Source organism: Corythoichthys intestinalis, chromosome 9 (genome assembly GCF_030265065.1).
Source record: "Corythoichthys intestinalis isolate RoL2023-P3 chromosome 9, ASM3026506v1, whole genome shotgun sequence".
In the NCBI taxonomy this organism is placed as follows: Eukaryota; Metazoa; Chordata; class Actinopteri; order Syngnathiformes; family Syngnathidae; genus Corythoichthys; species Corythoichthys intestinalis.
In genome coordinates, this window is record NC_080403.1 from 55099815 (window position 1) to 55117856 (window position 18042).

General features: G+C 38.3%; 1 protein-coding gene across 1 annotated transcript; it reads left to right on the forward strand.

The window, feature by feature from the left end:
• The first annotated feature begins 1622 nt into the window (after positions 1-1622).
• LOC130921242 (monoacylglycerol lipase abhd6-A-like) lies at positions 1623-17520 on the forward strand. Its single transcript, XM_057844893.1, has 9 exons — positions 1623-1772; positions 3113-3240; positions 9098-9257; positions 9328-9441; positions 9583-9715; positions 9784-9941; positions 10007-10061; positions 14331-14431; positions 14530-17520. The coding sequence occupies exons 2-9, from the start codon at positions 3122-3124 to the stop codon at positions 14722-14724; spliced, it is 1035 nt and encodes a 344-aa protein (XP_057700876.1). The 5' UTR covers positions 1623-1772; positions 3113-3121; the 3' UTR covers positions 14725-17520.
• Positions 17521-18042: the final 522 nt, after the last annotated feature.

The following is an 18042-nucleotide window of genomic DNA, read 5'->3' on the forward strand; positions in this document are numbered from 1 at the left end:
TTTTTATTACTAAATTATATTTTCTGAATTATTTTATTAATTCATTTTATTTTTACTTATTTATTATATTATATTTGATTTTATTTTAAAAAATTAAACGATTTTCAATTTTTTAATGATTTTAGGTCTATCACTAGCTAGCGCTTTCAGTGGCAGCGCTAATATTTATATCTAATAATATATATACATCACCGTTCAAAAGTTTGGGATCACTTTGAAATTTCCTCCTTTTTGAAAGAACAGTTTTTTTCCCCAATAGAAACAACATTCTTTGATAAAAGCAAAGTTTGAAGGAGAAAATTATTATTTAAAATAAAAGTCCTTATTTCCAACCTTGTCAGTGTCTTGACTATATTTTCTATTTATTTTGAAACTCATTTTTAAAATAAAATTGAGACTTTTGAAGGAATACACAAAATTTTCTGGGTGACCCCAAACTTTTGAACGATAGTGTGTGTGTGTGTGTGTGTATATATATATATATTAATTAGGGCTGTCAAATTTATCGCGTTAATGGGCAGTAATTAATTTTTTAAATGAATCACGTTAAAATATTTGATTTTTCTCAACACACTTAACTGAACACAACGCATAACATATTGTATACCATTGGCAGCCACCACTGACAGTCCTGGTTGCCCAACTTCCCATCATGCATTTCGGCGGAGCAGGAGACGTTATTTTTCCTAGCACGCCTAATTGAACACAACGCAGAACATACTGTATAACATTTGCAGTCACCACTGACAGTCATGGTTGCCCAACTTCCCATCATGCATTTGGGCGGAACAGTTAAGTCGCTACAGTATCATTTAGTGAAAGCACTCTAATTAATTTAAAACTCACCATTGACACCTTGTGGTGTATTTTACCTTACGTAGTTAAAGACACTGTGGAAGAATGGCAGGGGGTCCGATGTGACGTCACCACTCGGCGACGTCAACAATGGCGAGCTATTAGTTTATTTTTTGATTGAAAATTTTAGAAATGTTATTAAAACGAAAACATTAAGAGGGGTTTCAATATAAAATTACTATAACTTGTACTCAAATTTATCTTTTAAGAACTACAAGTCTTTCTATCCGTGAATCCCTTTAACAGAAAGAATGTTAATCATGTTAATGCTATCATGCGTGAATGTTTATGTCCGTCTTGTGTCTTATCTTTCCATTCCAACCATAATTTACAGAAAAATATGGCATATTTTAGAGATGGTTTGAATTGCGATTTATTACAATTAATTAATTTTTAAGCTGTGATTAACTTGATTAAAAAAATGTAATCGTTTGACAGCCCGTATATATATATATATATATATATATATATATATATATATATATATACTGTATATATATTCTTTTTTTTTAATATAATAATTGCTAATATATACGTCTTTTTAATGACCAAAAACAGTCACTTGCTCTGTCGGCTTAAGAAATCAGTTCTTAAATAAATATTTGGAGGGGGAAAAATGGGGAAATACGATGAATAAATGTATATTTTTGCCTTGCAAAATTTGGACTTAATTGTCGGAAACTATTGTTTTATGTGTTTAATTAAACAATTCAACCCCGATTCCACCAAAAGTATCGTCTCCAACAATTTCCGTAGCTTTCCATGAACGCATCACGTCCTTTGTACTTCCCCTTTAAGTGCGGATAAAAGGCGGTTAAATGTTTGGTGGAAAGAGGAAGAGGAGGGAAACTAACGGACCCGATGGAGGAAGACATCGGCATTTACCGGTGACTCGTCGAATTTAGCCGAACCGTCAGGTAAGCTCCTTCCACAGCCGTCTTTAACTTCACTTTATTTCCACGAAAACGCGCTCATTTAAGGTAAAACCAAACATTTATTGACCTATTGATTTGTTCTACTTATCTAATGTTTAAACAGCCAAGTGACAGTGGCGCCATACCTGCTTTTTGAGTCTTTTTCTTCGTCAATGCAAGATTCATCTCTACCTTTTCAGCTTGACGTAAATAATTCGATGACGTAATTACGTTGGAGCACCTTTGCCCTGGTCGTAAACATTTATTTAAAGTCAAGGTGACGCAACTGTGACCAAAGTGTTTTACATGACAGTGAAGTAGCTTGAAAAAAAAGCAAAGGTAAGTTGACGTCCATTTTGAGTCAGGTGTCAATTAGAGGTCATTTCCGGCTTTTTAGAACCGCATGTAGTAATCTTGACAGGTTCTGGATGCTTAACATTGGCCGCTATCAAGGTAGATAGTCGTCTATCCCTCCCAAGAATTGGACGTGTATCCCCGTCAATGGCAGTGAAACATCACTCAATGCTATTCAGCAGTGAATAAGTTAACTGCAAAGTCATCAAATTTAATAATATGTTAGTTGAGTAAGCGTCAAAGATTGATTTGGTTTATGAAACTTTGCGATTTTGCCCAGTCATGGCTGGTTAAATGGCACATAGCTCAGATTTAAACTGTTTCAAGTTCTAATTTTTCCGCACACTGAAGTGTTTTCACTGTTTAAAAAAACACAACAACAAAAAAAGGCAAATAAATTGCCATCTGTGTCAACAGAACAAGAAATTGGAGTTTGGCATGTCTACTTGTTGACAGCAATATAGGTTCAATCCATTTTAAGTTTAATAGTTTAGTCATTTTAAGTTAGCCAATTGTTCTTTTGTTGTACTTAGATCCTCGTTTGTTTTTATACCGTTGAGGCTCGGCTCGGGTATTTTAATTTTTTACCTTTGTGATTCGATTACTAGATTATTCAAACTAACTAGTTCGTTGGTTAATCGACTACTAGACTGAGTTAACTTACTCCCTGAAAATTGTGCTGACTCACTGCGAATGAGTTAACTCGCTTGCTAAAAATGTGTTGACTCTGTAAATGAGATGAATCACGCTATGCCATATGGGTTAACTCGCGCTAAGCGATTGAGTTAACTCACGGGAAAATATGTTGACTCACAGAAAAAAAGCACCAAGATACGATCGTTCGCTTACAGCCCTCCAGTTAAAATGGCTTTCACGTCTATTGCTGTCAATGAGTTAATAAGGCTAAGACAGACAAACCAACAGAGGCTTTAAGCTTGAGCTCTGTGGAACGCCTCGGATGTTTTGAACTCATTCACTGCTATTAACAGCGATCAGCAATGGAGCCGAGCGTGGGGGCGACCATGATGCTGATGGGCTCGATCCTGGCGCTCCCATTTTTGACCTTCTTCACGGCCGTGCGGATCTGGCCCAGTTTGATCATTCGGGCTTATAATTGGTGAGTCAAGTCACTTTAGGAGCACTTAGTCACAATTGACCGCTTACTATATTTCACGCTGTCATTTGGGGACAGACATTACCCACAAGAATTTCTCATAAGGAGCATAAACAAAGGTTGACATTGATCAAGTTAGTATTTTTCCTATCATCATTAAGCAACTTAAAAAGTAATTTGCAACAGTTGGGTTTTTCAATTTCTCACTTTGTGTGACATTTGGAAATGAGCAACGGTCTCAAAAAGGCAAAATAAGGTCATCGTTAAAATAGATTAGAGGGAAAAATAATGATGAATTAAAAACATGATTAGTAAGTAATGATAAAATGACAAACATGCAACAAACGAGTAAATGTCCACACTTTAGTTTTTGTCCATATGTATGTTTTTTAAAAAAAAAAAAAGAAAAAAGAAAAATAGAGTGAAATTTAATTTAAATAAAACGGATGAGAAATAATCTTTAAATAATTAAATGATAAAAATACGTTAAATGAATAAATATCGACACTAGTAATTTTTGTTAATGCTTACATAAAAAATAAAAAAAACTACAAAAATCTAATGAATTTAAAATAAAAAAAATAAAGGGACTAATAAAAACTTATTATGTGATAATTTTAAAAATAAGGATTTTTTTTTTCTAAATTAATGTATACCTTTTGCAACAATTTATATACTTAAATCAGTCTTTTGACATTTTTCAGATAATTTAAAATGTAATGATAAAAAAATAACCTAAATACTAATTTAATAAATTAAATCATAAAATCAAAAATACCTTCTTTTACTCAATACATAATTTGCAACAAGTTTTGTATACGTTCATGTTTATATTTTTAAATCATTTAAAATCAAACAAGATCAAAATAACTTCCTAAATCATACATGTTCCTTATCAAACTATTAAAATAAAAATGCAAAACTATTATTAGGCAGGAAAAAAAATATGAATAAGAAATTAATTATTTTTTTCTAAATAAAATTATACATTTGTCAACACTATTCTAAAAAAAATTAGCCCATGTAAAATTTTTGAATAATTAAAATAGGGCTGTCCCAAACGACTAATTTTCTCCCGATTAGTCAGCCGACTATTTTTACGATTAGTCGACTAATCTTATAAATTAAAAAAATTTTTTTTTTACTAATGTAGCAATGAAATTTTTTGTTGACGCTTATCAATTCAAAAAACATATTGGAACACGTAAATTATTTACTTAAGTACAAATAAACACGTAAATAACAATAATAAATCAAAAAATAAACGAGTTCAAATGCTGATAGAATTAACTAGTGCAAAAGAATGGCATGTAAACAGATTCAGAACACTGACTTCCTTTCCAACAAACACCTCGCATTAATATTATAGTACTATATATAATAGTATTATGATAATTATAATTATTCATTGCCAATCAGATTTTTCATAAAGAGTGTCATTTTAAAGGTATTTTAGTGTAGAATCTGAATTTTGAAGTATGTGGGATTAACTCCAGAAATCGCTATTTATATGAAGAACATGACATGCTTTTATTTTGAAATGTTTACCGGAAGTACGTTCGCTAAACCGCTAACTTCAGCCTTACACTCAGCAAAAAAGCACTTTTTGTAATTGCAAGTAGTGTCAGTAATAGATTTTTTGGGGGTCATTTTTTCGTTTGCAAATGTTGTTAACCAGTCATTTTTCTTGTTTGAAGTGTCACCTTTTAACCGCAAATTTGCTTTCACGAGACAACTGCCAATGTTTTATAGCAGGCTAAAGTAAGTTGCCTTTTTCCCCCATTCACCTAAGTGTAGCAGTGCTAACGTGTTTAATATGGATGTGTTTTCTTATTTTGTATGTCTGAACTTTAATTATACAGCTTGTTGATAAGAGAAAGGAACTGGAGCCATCAGCACGCACGCACCAATGTATGCACGCACGCACGGACGTGCGCAGCGATAAAAGGCAGCCGTGAAAATGACCGGTCTCATTTTTATTTGCCGTGCGATAATTGGACTCATTGCATATCGTGACAGGCTTAGCAACTTCAATAAAACATGTCGTTAGTTAGTTAGATGGACTTACAAACTGGTTGACGGCGCTTTAGGTGTTCATTCTCGGCCGACGTGCAGCCAAGCTTGGCATTGAAGAGACAGGACAAAACAGTGTACCCTCCTTTGTTTCTTTGAAATAAGTCAATGTTTTGGACACTCTGGTGCGCTTTTTTGTCTTTGTGCCGCTTTCCCCGCTTGCATGCAGAGCGTCCCACATTCTGAACTTTCCACGCATATATTTTTTTAACCCTTCATTAACCGTCGACGTGATGTTTTGCTCGTCGACGGATTCACGTCATCGATGACGTCGACTATGTCGACTAGTCGGGACAGCTCTAAATTAAAATGATAATAAAACAACTTCATAAACAACCATCTAAAAAGAATAAATAAAAGAACTAAAAAAAAAAAAATGTTCTCAATAAATGTATATATTTTACTTTTCGTGAATCTTAGCTTATGTTTATAATTTAATTGATCAATAATGTAATAACATAATAATTAAATGAACAATTGTTCATTTTTTTGAGCAGCTTATACTCACAATGGTAAATTAACATTGAATATCATAATACTAACTATACTCGAAACCCGCCTCTTTTTTGGGGGGGATTAAAAATACATTCACACTTAGGAGAAAATACCCCTATTGAAGAGGGTCCTACAAAAAAGGAGGCACTACTGAGCTGTGCAGCTGTGTCCTTATTCAAAACCAAAAAGAATCTTCTAATTGGGCCAATTCGACCAAGTGTGCCTAATTTCGTGGCTCTATCAGCTGCCCAAGTGCCTGAAAAAAATCTACTTCTACTTCTTACTTTAATGGCGAACAAGGAGTCGTCACGGCAACAGACAGGCACATGAGGACATGGGCCTTAAAATGTAATATTACAAAAGATCTTGTAACTACACTGACCAACCTGAAAAGAATTGGACATGTATAAGTGAAATGATTGACTTTCTGCTGCCACTAGTTGGCGCTGTAGGTTTGATGCAAATGACCCCTACAGGACCCTTGAGGATGACTCCCATCAAGCACAGGAAGTTAGGCGCAGATATGTTATATATCTGCCAAGTTTTGACTGTTCAGAATTTGTGGTGAGACAAAATGTTGACGGTCATTTTCAACTTCCTTTTGGACCCCTCCGCTTCAACGAAACCTCAATAATTTTCACCAGGCACCTCAACACATGTCGAGGCTCCCCTGATTTGAGGTAAAAATAAATAAATAAATAAATAAAATAAGGGTGTTTCTTGTTCACAACAGGCGACGCCAAGCCTAATGGATATTTCAATGCAGTCGTGTTCAAGCGGGAATACCTCTCATACATGCCAGATTTGAAAAAGACTGAACCTTAGATCGGGGAGTTATTAGTCATTTACTGAATTTAGCGTGTTGGCAAAAAAAAAAAAAAAAAGGGTGGCTTTGGAACCAGACCCAGGTCAGGCCCATGAATGAAATCCCACCATTTTCATAACTTTAAATCTTATGTGTCTCATGAACAATCTTACCAGTTTTGAGGAGGATCCAACTAACTCCTTATGTGGCAATGTCTCAGATATTAACCTTGTAACTGGAAAATAAAATAAATAAAATAATAATAAACATTTGCAGAAAAATGGGACCCTCGCACTACCAACATGGCTGCCCTGCGGCCATTTTGGTAGGGGCACTGAGTTTTTGTTTTAATACCTCTGTCGTGAATTGACGTGAGTTTATCACTAGTAGACGTCCAATCCGTTTGAAGTGGGAGGGTGGCAGCGAATGAACGAACGGGGAATTTACGGGTCACGTCCTGTTTATTATTCACTTTCTGTTGGTTTTAGAGGATTTCCAGATAACTTCCTGTTCATTTTAAGGCATTTACAGGTTACTTCACATTGATTTTGAGTCATTTCCTATTCATTCGGAAGCATTCTTGAGTCACTTCCTTTTCAGTAACCCAAAGTCAACAGAAAGTGACATGTACAATGGTACGAAAAAGTATCTGAACCTCTTGGAATTTCTCACATTTCTGCATAAAATCCCCATCAAATGTGATCTGATGTTTGTCAAAATCACTCAGATGAAAAAACTGTGTGCTTAAACTAAAACCACCCAAACATTTAAAGGTTTTCATATTTGAATGAGGATAGCACGCAAACAATGACAGAAGGGGAAAAAATAAATAAGTGAACCATCACATGTGATATTTTGTGGCTCTCACTTTGACAGCAATAACTTAAACCAGACGCTTCCTGTAGCTGCAGATCTGTCCAGGTCAGACCCATGAATGAAAAACCACTATTTTCATAATTTTAAAATATTATATGTCTCATGAACAATCTCACCAATTTTGAGGAGGATCGAACTAACTCCTTAGGTGGCAATGTCTCAGATATTCACCCTGTGTCAGGAAGTGCTGGGCGGGCAGGTGTGTGTGGACCCAAACGCAGGAAAGGTGAAGCGAGGCATAAAAGGCGGTGCAAAAAATGATTTAATTAAGGCCGACAGAAAAAACAAAGTACAAACCAAAACTGAGGTGATCCCAAAAAACACAGTAGCAAACAAAACTCAGGTTACTAACAAAAGGCTGGGTATCAAAAAACTTACTTGAAACACGAGGGCTTCGATAGACATCGACTTTGACACTGATATAGACATTGACGATGACGCAACAAGGACTGAAAAGAAACTGTGAGCTTATATACACACGCAGACAAAGGGTAACGAGACAATGAAGAACAGATGGGTGACACAGGTGGATGCAGATTGGAGGATACACAAGGAGCGGTACACCAGGTAAAATCAATGGCAATTACAAGGACACACTAGGAGGGAATCAACACAAAACCTAACACCCTGTAACTGGGAAGAATAAATAAATAAATCAATATAATAATAATAAGCATTTGCAGAACAACTGGGCTCTCGCACTACCAACATGGTTGCCCTGCGGCCATTTTGGTAGGGGCACTGAGTTTTTATTTTTTATGCTTCTACCGTGTCTATGGGCGTCAGTGGCAGTCAAAGCCACGTGCTATTGAATCTGGGGAATTAAGGGTCGCATTCCTGGGTCACCTGTTTAATTTGGCGAATTTCCGGGTCACATCCTGTTTATTATTCACTTTCTGTTGGTTTTAGGGGATTTCCAGATAACTTCCTGTTCATTTTAAGGCATTTACAGGTTACTTCCGATTTGATTTTGAGTGTTCTTTACCTGAAACACAGTTTGTGTAGAAACGTTTCAAGTTTTTGTGTGTAACGTTTGGCATTTCTATCTTTTCAGGTTAAGAAATGCCGTTCACTTCAAAAGAAAAGGCATTTTGATAAGGCATTTTGCAGGCAGCGCTCATGTTGCACATTTATGAAAATCTGCCATAGAACCAACAAATATTTGTACTTTTCTCTGATATTTAACCAGTAAAACTTATGACCTTCAACATAAAGTGTATATAGTTTTATTTAGATCCATCAACTAGCATGGGCATTTAGAATGTTGTCAACAATATTGGAACACCCTGTAAATGCTTAACAAACTGTTAACAAATACTTCACAAATCAACAATAAATAATTTATCAACAGTTTACTAATGATCTATTAACTAGTAAAACGGATAGTTATTATAAAGTGTTACCCCACCATTTTCATAATTTTGAATATTATATGTCTCATGAACAATCTCACCAATTTTGAGGAGGATCCAACTAACACCTTAGGTGGCAATGTCACAGAACTGAAATAAAATGATAATAATAAACATTTGCAGAACAATAGGGCTCTCGCACCACTTTGTGCTCTGGCCCTTATAAGGAGTTTGTTGAACCCATGTCATGTTTATGCAGGTGGATGCGTCTGAAGCTGGGCCTGACCATCCGCTACTCATACAGCGGCGGCTACTGCTTCTGCTATTTCACCCGCGGGACGCCAGGGGGCACCACGCCATCCTTACTGCTGCTACATGGCTTCTCTGCCTCCAAAGACATGTGGTTGCCCTTCGTCAAGGTCTCTTCACTTTCTTCTTTTTCCAATATGTGTCAATGTCTTGACGACTTGTGTTGGTTTTCATCAACAGTACCTCCCCGTAGACCAGCACGTGCTGTGCGTGGACATGCCGGGACACGAGGGGACCAGCCGGACCGGGTCGGACGACTATAGCATTCGGGGGCAGGTTGCCCGAATCCATCAGGTGTGTGGATTTATGTAGAAGTCCGATCAATTGCATTATTAAGCCATAATGGATTAGATGTCTGTAGCTGTCAATGGCCGCCAGTTTAACTAACTGAAGAGATTTTTGCATGTTTTAATTGTGTTTTTTTTCCGTTTGTAGTTTGTGCAGAGCGTCGGTTTGGACAAAAGACCTTTCCACCTGGTGGGAACATCCATGGGGGGCAATGTAGCGGGGGTGTACGCCGCCACCTACCAACCGTACCTATCTGGCGTTACCTTGATGTGTCCGTCAGGTAAAACCGCCGCAACTCAGCACAAAGTCCGCATCTGGCATGATAAACGAGTTCCCTCGGCAACGCAGGTTTGGTATATCCCACCGAAACGGAGTTTATCGTCCGTCTGAGGGAGATGGAGAAGAACCCCGGCGATTATTCCATCTCTCTCATTCCGTCCACGGACCAGGAGTTGGAAGACATGTTGCGCCTGTGCTGCTATAAGCCTCTCAAGCTGCCCAGACAGGTTGTGGACTACAAAAATGGCCGTCGTAGCCTGGATGGGGCGTGACTATTTGTTCCTTTGAACAGGTGCTGCGAGGCCTGCTGGACAACAGGATGCGACACAACCACTTCTACAAAGAATGTGAGTCTAAATTCATAATTCCCAAATTTGCATATTTGTGTTTATTACAAGATTGTGTGTGTGTGTGTGTGTGTGTGTGTGTGTGTGTGTGTGTGTGTGTGTGTGTGTGTGAGGGAGGGGGGGGGTCTTTTGTGTATTTATGTGTTTAAATGTGTCTTTGTATCTGTCAGTGTTTGTGTGTCTCTGTGTGAATTTGTGTCATTGGGCTGTCTTTGTTCATGTGTATGTGACTGTGTGCTCTTGTGGATGTGTCTTTAGTGTGTATGTGTTTTGTGTAACTGTTTTTTTTGGGGGGGGGGGGTCTTTCTTTGTGTTTTTGTCGTTGGTGTCATATTCATGTCTACTTTTTGTTCATGTGTTTCTTCTTGTTTACAACAATTGGCTAACCTGCATAGCAAAAGTCTGCTAGCTTAAATGCTATATAATGCTGATGTTAACAACAATTGGCTAACTTGCATAGCAAAAGTCTGCCATCTTAAATGCTGGATAATGCTAATGTTTACAACAGCTGGCTAACTTGTATAGTAAAAGTCCACTAGCTTAAATACTGTATGCTATTTTTTACAAAAATTGGCTAACTTGCGTAGCAAACGTCCGCTGGCTTAAATGCCAAATAATGCGAATGTTTTCAACAATTGGCTAACCTGCATAGCAAAAGTCGGCTAGCTTAAATGCTGTATAATGCTAATGGTAACAATTGGCTAACTTGCATAGTAAAGGTCCACTAGCTTAAATGCTGTATAATGCTGATGTTTACAACTATTGGCTAACTTGCATAGCATTATCCACTTGGCTAAATGCTGTATAATGCTAATCATTACAATAATTGGCTAACTTACATAGCAAAGGTCTGCTAGCTTAAATGCTGTATAATGCTAATGTTTACAACAATTGGCTAACCTATATAGCAAAAGTCCGCTAGCTTAAATGCTGTATATTGCTAAGGTTTACAACAATTGGTTAACTTGCATAGCAAAAGTTCACTCACTTAAATGCTATATTGTGCTAATGTTTACAACAATTGGCTAACTTTCGTAGCAAAAGTCCGCTAGCTTAAATGCTATATTATGCTAATGTTTACAACAATTGGCTAACTTGCGTAGCAAAAGTCCGCTAGCTTAAATGCTGTATAATGCTAATGTTTACAACAATTGGCTAAATGGCGTACCAAAAGTCCGCTAGCTTAAATGCTGTGTATCGCTACTGTTTACAACAATTGGCTAACTTGCTAACAAGTGGCTAACTTGTATAGACCCTACTCACACGACGTCATAACCACGCATCCGCGCCATATTGTCTGTCAACTCGTCGTGTTGACGCATTACCTAGGGTGACCATATTCTGATTTCCAAAAAAGAGGACACTTTGCCCGGTCTCGAGATACTTGAATTTTACTCGAAGTTCACTCAAAGATGCCTATATACTTTAATATATTTAAAGTGTGCCTCCTCCGTCTGGACAGAAAAATTCAGTTTTATTAAAAAAAAAAAAAAAAAAAAAAGCCAAATATTATATACTATATAGAAATAAGTTTTTTACTCAACAGGCTTTATTTTTACTAAAAAACATTAAAAAAAAATAAAAATTAAATAATGACAAAAAAAATATGCCGACCTGTGGAAATATAGTACAGTCAATACAGACACACAATAGGCTTGTGCCACAAAAACATTTTTATAAATCATTATCACGACAATTGTCATTGAGAAATTGTTATTCCCACTCAATTTTTATTCTCATTTAATGTTCTAGATTGCACGCAAACAATAACTAAAATAAACTGACAAACTATTCAACCGGCATGTTTCCAAACGCAGCAGTTCAAAACTACGTTTCCCATAATGCCTTGTGCGGCTTAGTTAGCTCACTGATAGCTACCCTATTAGCGAGTACCGGAAGACGAGGCAAAATCAAACTTTACTATATAAGTTTACAATCATCTGTAGCACAACGATGCGACACCAAACGGGATTTTACAGATCACTCCAGTACAAAACTCCGACAGAAGTCAACAGTTGCTATTATATACGTATTTATCATAAAAAACTTAACAACTGTGCAGGCGCGCCCTCTTAGAATATAATACAATTCAACCAAATACACGAACGCAGAACAATTAATACAAGACTAATACAACATACTGCATCTCTTGGTACCCATATACGGTATAATATATAACAGAAGACACATGAGCGACATTAACAGAAGATAAACTTACAGAAAGGTGTACGGAGCACTATAAACGTCTCTTAAAACTATTCCTTATTGTAGTCTATAACTGCCTGTTTTCTTGCCAAACCGTCAACCCAGTAGATGGCGGTAATGCCCCATAATACAAGGGGTAAACTGTACTCCTTCTCCCGCCCCTACTAGTAGGAGCCACGACAACGCAGGCACGCGCTGCCCCCCAGCGGCCGGAGGGATTCTCTTCAAATTGGTCCCGTGAAAAATCATAAAAACCGGACATTTTCATGAATTTATAAAACCCGGCCGGATGACGAGGACACGGCGTGAAAGGTGGACATGTCCGGGCAAAAGAGGACGTTTGGTCACCCTAGCATTACCGCTACGTAAATTCCTCCTATTATAGCGTGTTTTTCTGCTCGTTAACATTAATAATCAAAATGGTGAAGGCGTGTGTGGCGGTCGGTTGCAATAACAGAGAAGATAGACGGAGAGACTTGAAGTTCTACCGTATTCCAAGAGACCCGGAGAGTAGAGCGAGACGGACTGCTGCAATTCGACGAGAAAACTGGGCTCCAGACGATTACCACAGATTATGTAGTAGTCATTTTATATCTGGTAAGATGCATTTAATATATATTTAGAGGGTTTTGGGCTGACAACCACAATTAAGATCATTGCGAGGCTAATCGCCGACAACATACCGTTTCAAATTCAAGATGCTTATTTGTTCCACCATCTTTATTTTCTGAATAATATTTAGCTGGTAACAAGTGAAAGAAGCTGGCCTCGTCTACGGATCATCGGTTAAACAGGGGTGTCCAAACTTTTTGCAAAGGGGGCCAGATTTGGTGTGGTAAAAATGTGGGGGGCTACCTGGGCTGATTTACGTAGAGCAATACATTTAAAGAAATTTTAGCAAGCCCTTCTGTGTGTCACATTTGCTTTATTATTTTTTTTTTCAATTCATAATTTCAACAATCTCGCCTTTGTGGCGTTCTCTTTCGACCCTCGGGCTCTTGCGAAATACTGCTGCTGTGAAATTAAATTAGCTTCAAGTTGCTTTAATTTCTCGCTGCGTATCTTCCGTGACTGTCTCTTTGCAAATGAGGCAGACACAGTTGTGTATTTTATTGAAGAAACAGTCCAATATGCACCTATCCTTGACGCGTCGCAGTCAACTTTTTTTTTTTTATTGATTGTCGCCATTTTAGAAAATTGGAAGTAAAGGGTCACACGGGGTAATGTTGCTTAGAGTGCTGCTCTTAAAGTTTTTCAAACTTTCGTGACAATAGGCTGATTTTATGTGGACAAGATAGTTGTAGATATCAGGGTAGCAGATGTCAGGCAGAGAGGGCGAAGACAGCGGGTCGAAAAATAGCGATTTAGGCATCAAATATGGATCTGGCGAATGGATAGACTGAAGCTTTTCCACATTACGCCTTTTATGCAACGCATCCAATGAGTTTACAGCGTCTGAAAGCACCGGGGCTTCCATGAATTGCACTATAAATTGCACGACAAATTGAAACCATTGAGAATACGGATAAACACTGACGGACAATATGGCGGCCGGATACAGCGACGCGTCATTCTGTGACGTTGGTGAGTAGGGTCTATAGCAAAGGTCTGCTAGCTTAAATGCTGTTTAATGCTAATGTTTACAACAACTGGCTAACTTGTGTAGCAAAGGTCTGCTAGCTTAAATGCCATATAATGCTAATGTTTACAACAACTGGCTAACTTGTGTAGCAAACGTTCGCTAGCTTAAATGCTATATAATGCTAATGTTTACTAGATTGCTTAAATTTATTTTATTTCTGTCAATATTCCTTTTGGTGGGTCCATATTTTTGTGTGTTTGTATCTGTGTTTCTATGTTCTTGTGTGTGTTTTTTTTTGTTTTTGTTTTGTAGCTCTGTGTGTCTTTTTTTTTTCTGTGTGTGTATCCATTCCATATCACTACTGTGTTTCTTTTGATGTTGTTTTGTTTTTGTGTACGGTCGTATTTGTGTGTATTTCTTTCGGATATGTACTTGTGTGTGTCTGTGTTGGTCTTCACGTATATGTTTGTGTGTTTTCGTAGTGTTCATGGAGCTAGTCGAGGAAAAATCTCGCCACTCACTGCAAGAAGCTCTACATTTGATCACGTCGCCCCTTCAAGTCATTTGGGGGAAGCAAGACAAGGTAACAAAAGTTATTGGGAAAATAGCTTTATTGGCAACAATTAGCGCGACAGGTGAATTTGACGTACGTTTGTGTCTCACGCACGTGTGTCTTTGCAGGTTTTGGATGCTTCCGGGGCATCTGCGCTTAAGGCGGGGGTTCCCCACAGTCAGCTGTTCCTATTAGACGACTGCGGCCACACCATCGCGCTGGAGAGACCCAGGACGGCCGCCCAGCTGGTCATGGATTTCCTTTCCGCACAAAAAGTCTGCAACAAGAACGTTGAGGAAAAAAATTCTGGAGATTACAAATGATATCGATAATAATTTGGTATAAAATACCCCTTGGTCAAACGTTTTGAGACACTTTCGCATTCAACCGAATGGTCAAATGTCTCAAAACTTATTACAGCGAGTGCACGTAATTTAAATGTTTACATTGATGATACTGTAACATTCTTGATGTTTTAATATATTGATGGGTTTAATCACTTATTTTTGAGTTTGACGTTATTTCACGATGATTAACTCGTTCCCTGCCATTGATGGCCATAGACTTTGAAGGAATTCGGCCTCCTCCCCGCCAAGCCGCGGAAACGGCGCCAGCCAAACGAAATAGTGTTCCGCTGGCACCGCTCCCACAAGCCAACTGGTGGGGGCCAACATTCCGCGCGTTCACTCCCGTGTTAACCCTTTGTACTGACTCCATGTTCCAAAAGAACCGAAAACAGGTTGATGATTTATTCGTCGACAATAGTAAAAAACAAGGCAAAAACAGAAGACGGAGAGACCCTGCTGGAACCGGAGTCAGCAAAACAAGGCTAACTAGAAATGTTCCCGAGCAGCGACCGTGTAATCTAAATGTTCAGTTCTTTTTGAAAGCTGCGTTGGAGTGGGCTGTGCCGAAGGCGTGGCTGGGTGTTGTCTTGGGATCATTCCTCTGTGGCAGGTCAGGTTCATGCGTCATCCTTCGTGGCTGGGACGTGGTTGCCACGGCGACCGATGCAGGTCTTGACGTCCAAGGCGCCCACGCTATCAACTTGTTATCCTGGTTGGGCGAGGGTGCTCTCCGATGCTACTTGTTTTAGGACAGAGCGCCCTGCTCTTTGTCCTGGAGTGCCCCGGAGAACTGATTGCAAGAGTTGGTGCATCAATCTTGCTCTTGACACGTTGGGCTTCTGTGATAAGATGGCGTTGTGTATCTCTTATGCCCTCTATTCTGCTTCTTTTCATTAAACTATGGTGTAAGTGCTATTTATTTTATATTAGGTGTGTTAGAGTAATGCAAACAGTTATATGGTGTGTGCGAGAAAGGTAACTATTCCCGTCAGCGTCCAATCAATTTGAACTGGGAGAGTTGACATTGATATAGGGCTGCAGCTATCGAATATTTTTGTAGTCGAATAATCGATGGACTAGTTCGATTAATCGAGTAATCGGATAAGGAACATAAAAAAATTACTTGAGCTGAGCCTCAAACAGTACATATATATATATATATTTTTTTTAATGTGGATCTATATACAACAAAAGAACAACTGGCTAACTTACATAGGAAAAAGTCCGCTAGCTTAAATGCTACAAAGTTTTTTTCACAATGCGTTTAACAAATGGTTCAGACGCATATTCCCAGAAAAAACGGCTAAATATACCTATAAACTAAATTGTGAATGCGTTGAAAAACATTAGCTCAAACAAAAACTTAGCTTACGTTGGTCTTAACGGGGAGCAGTTGGATTCAGCCATGTGAAAAGAGGCAGACCAGAGGGCAGTGTATCCACTCTAATCCATAAAACTAAATGCAAACACTTTCAAAATAAACCATTAGAACGCCACTTTAATTAAACGAATACTCGAAGCATCAAAATTTAATTTGAATATTTTTTTCCTAATCGAATACTCGAGTTAATCGATTAATCGTTGCAGCGCTACATTGATATCTATCGTCGTCAATGCCTCTGAAACATTTTGGCCCATTCCTCCATGCAGATCTCCTCTAGAGCAGTGATGTTTTGGGGCTGTCGTTGGGCAACACGGAGTTTCAACTCCCTCCACAGATTTTCTATGGGGTTCAGACCTGGAGACTGGCTAGGCCACTCCAGGACCTTGAAATGCCTCTTCCGAAGCCACTCCTTTGTTGCCCTGGCTGTGTGTTTGGGAACATTGTCATGCTGAAAGACCCAGCAACGTCTCATCTTCAATGCCCTTGCTGACGGAAGGAGATTTTCACTCAAAATTTGTCGATACATAGCGCCATTGATTCTTTCCTTTACACAGATCAGCCGTCCTGGTCCCTTTGAAGAAAAAAAGCTCCAAAGCATGTTTCCACCCCCATGCTTCACAGTGGGTATGGTGTTCTTCAGATGCAATTCAGTGTTCTTTCTCCTCCAAACACGAGAACCTGTGTTTCTACCAAAAAGTTCTATTTTGGTTTCATCTGACCGTAACACATTCTCCCAGTCCTCTTCTGGATCATCCAAATGCTCTCTAGCGAACTGCAGACGGGCCTGGACATGTACTGGCTTCAGCAGGGGGACACGTCTGGCAGTGCAGGATTTGAGTCCCTGGCGGTGCATTGTGTTACTGATAGTAGCCTTTGTTACTGTGGTCCCAGCTCTCTGTAGATCATTCACTAGGTCCCCCCGTGTGGTTCTGGGATTTTTGCTCACCGTTCTTGTTATCATTTTGACGCCACGGGGTGAGATCTTGCATGGAGCCCCAGATCGAGGGAGATTATCAGTGGTCTTGTATGTCTTCCATTTTCTAATAATGGCTCCCACAGTTGATTTCTTTACACCAAGCGTTTTACCTATTGCAGATTCAGTCTTCCCAGCCTGGCGCAGGTCTACAATTTTGTCTCTGGTGTCTTTCGACAGATCTTTGGTCTTGGCCATAGTGGAGTTTGGAATGTGACTGACTGAAGTTGTGGACAGGTGACTTTTATACCGATAATGACTTAAAACAGGTGCCATTAATACAGGTAACGGGTGGAGCCTCGTTAGACCTTGTGAGAAGAAGTTACACCTCTTTGACAGCGAGAAATCTTGCTTGTTTGTTGGTGACCAAATACTTACTTTCCACTCTAATTTGGAAATAAATTCTTTAAAAATCAAACAATGTGATTTTTTTTTTTTTTTTTTCCACATTCTGTCTCTCATGGTTGAGGTTTACCCATGTTGACAAATACAGGCCTCTCTAATGTTTTCAAGTAGGAGAACTTGCACAATTGGTGGTTGACTAAATACTTATTTCGCCCACTGTATCAACACATATATAGGTTTTTTTTTTTTAAAAAATTTTTTTATTGCCCCCTATGTACATTAATAGCAGTAATATGCTAATAGCAAAACTAACTATGCTGGCTGTGTGTGTGTGTGTGTGTATATATATATATATATATATATATATATATATATATATATATATATATATACACACACATATATGGAATAAAAGTCTAATTTGAATATTTCATATGACATAGAGGCCCAAATAAGTCCATAGGTCATAAAACCAAGCTTTCTTTGCAAGCAAATTCATGTATTGGCCTTTGGCGCCCCCTAGTGACTTTTGGGTGGTAAGGCTCTCAACACACAAATTCCTCTATTTCCATGTTTTTGACTCGCCAAAGAA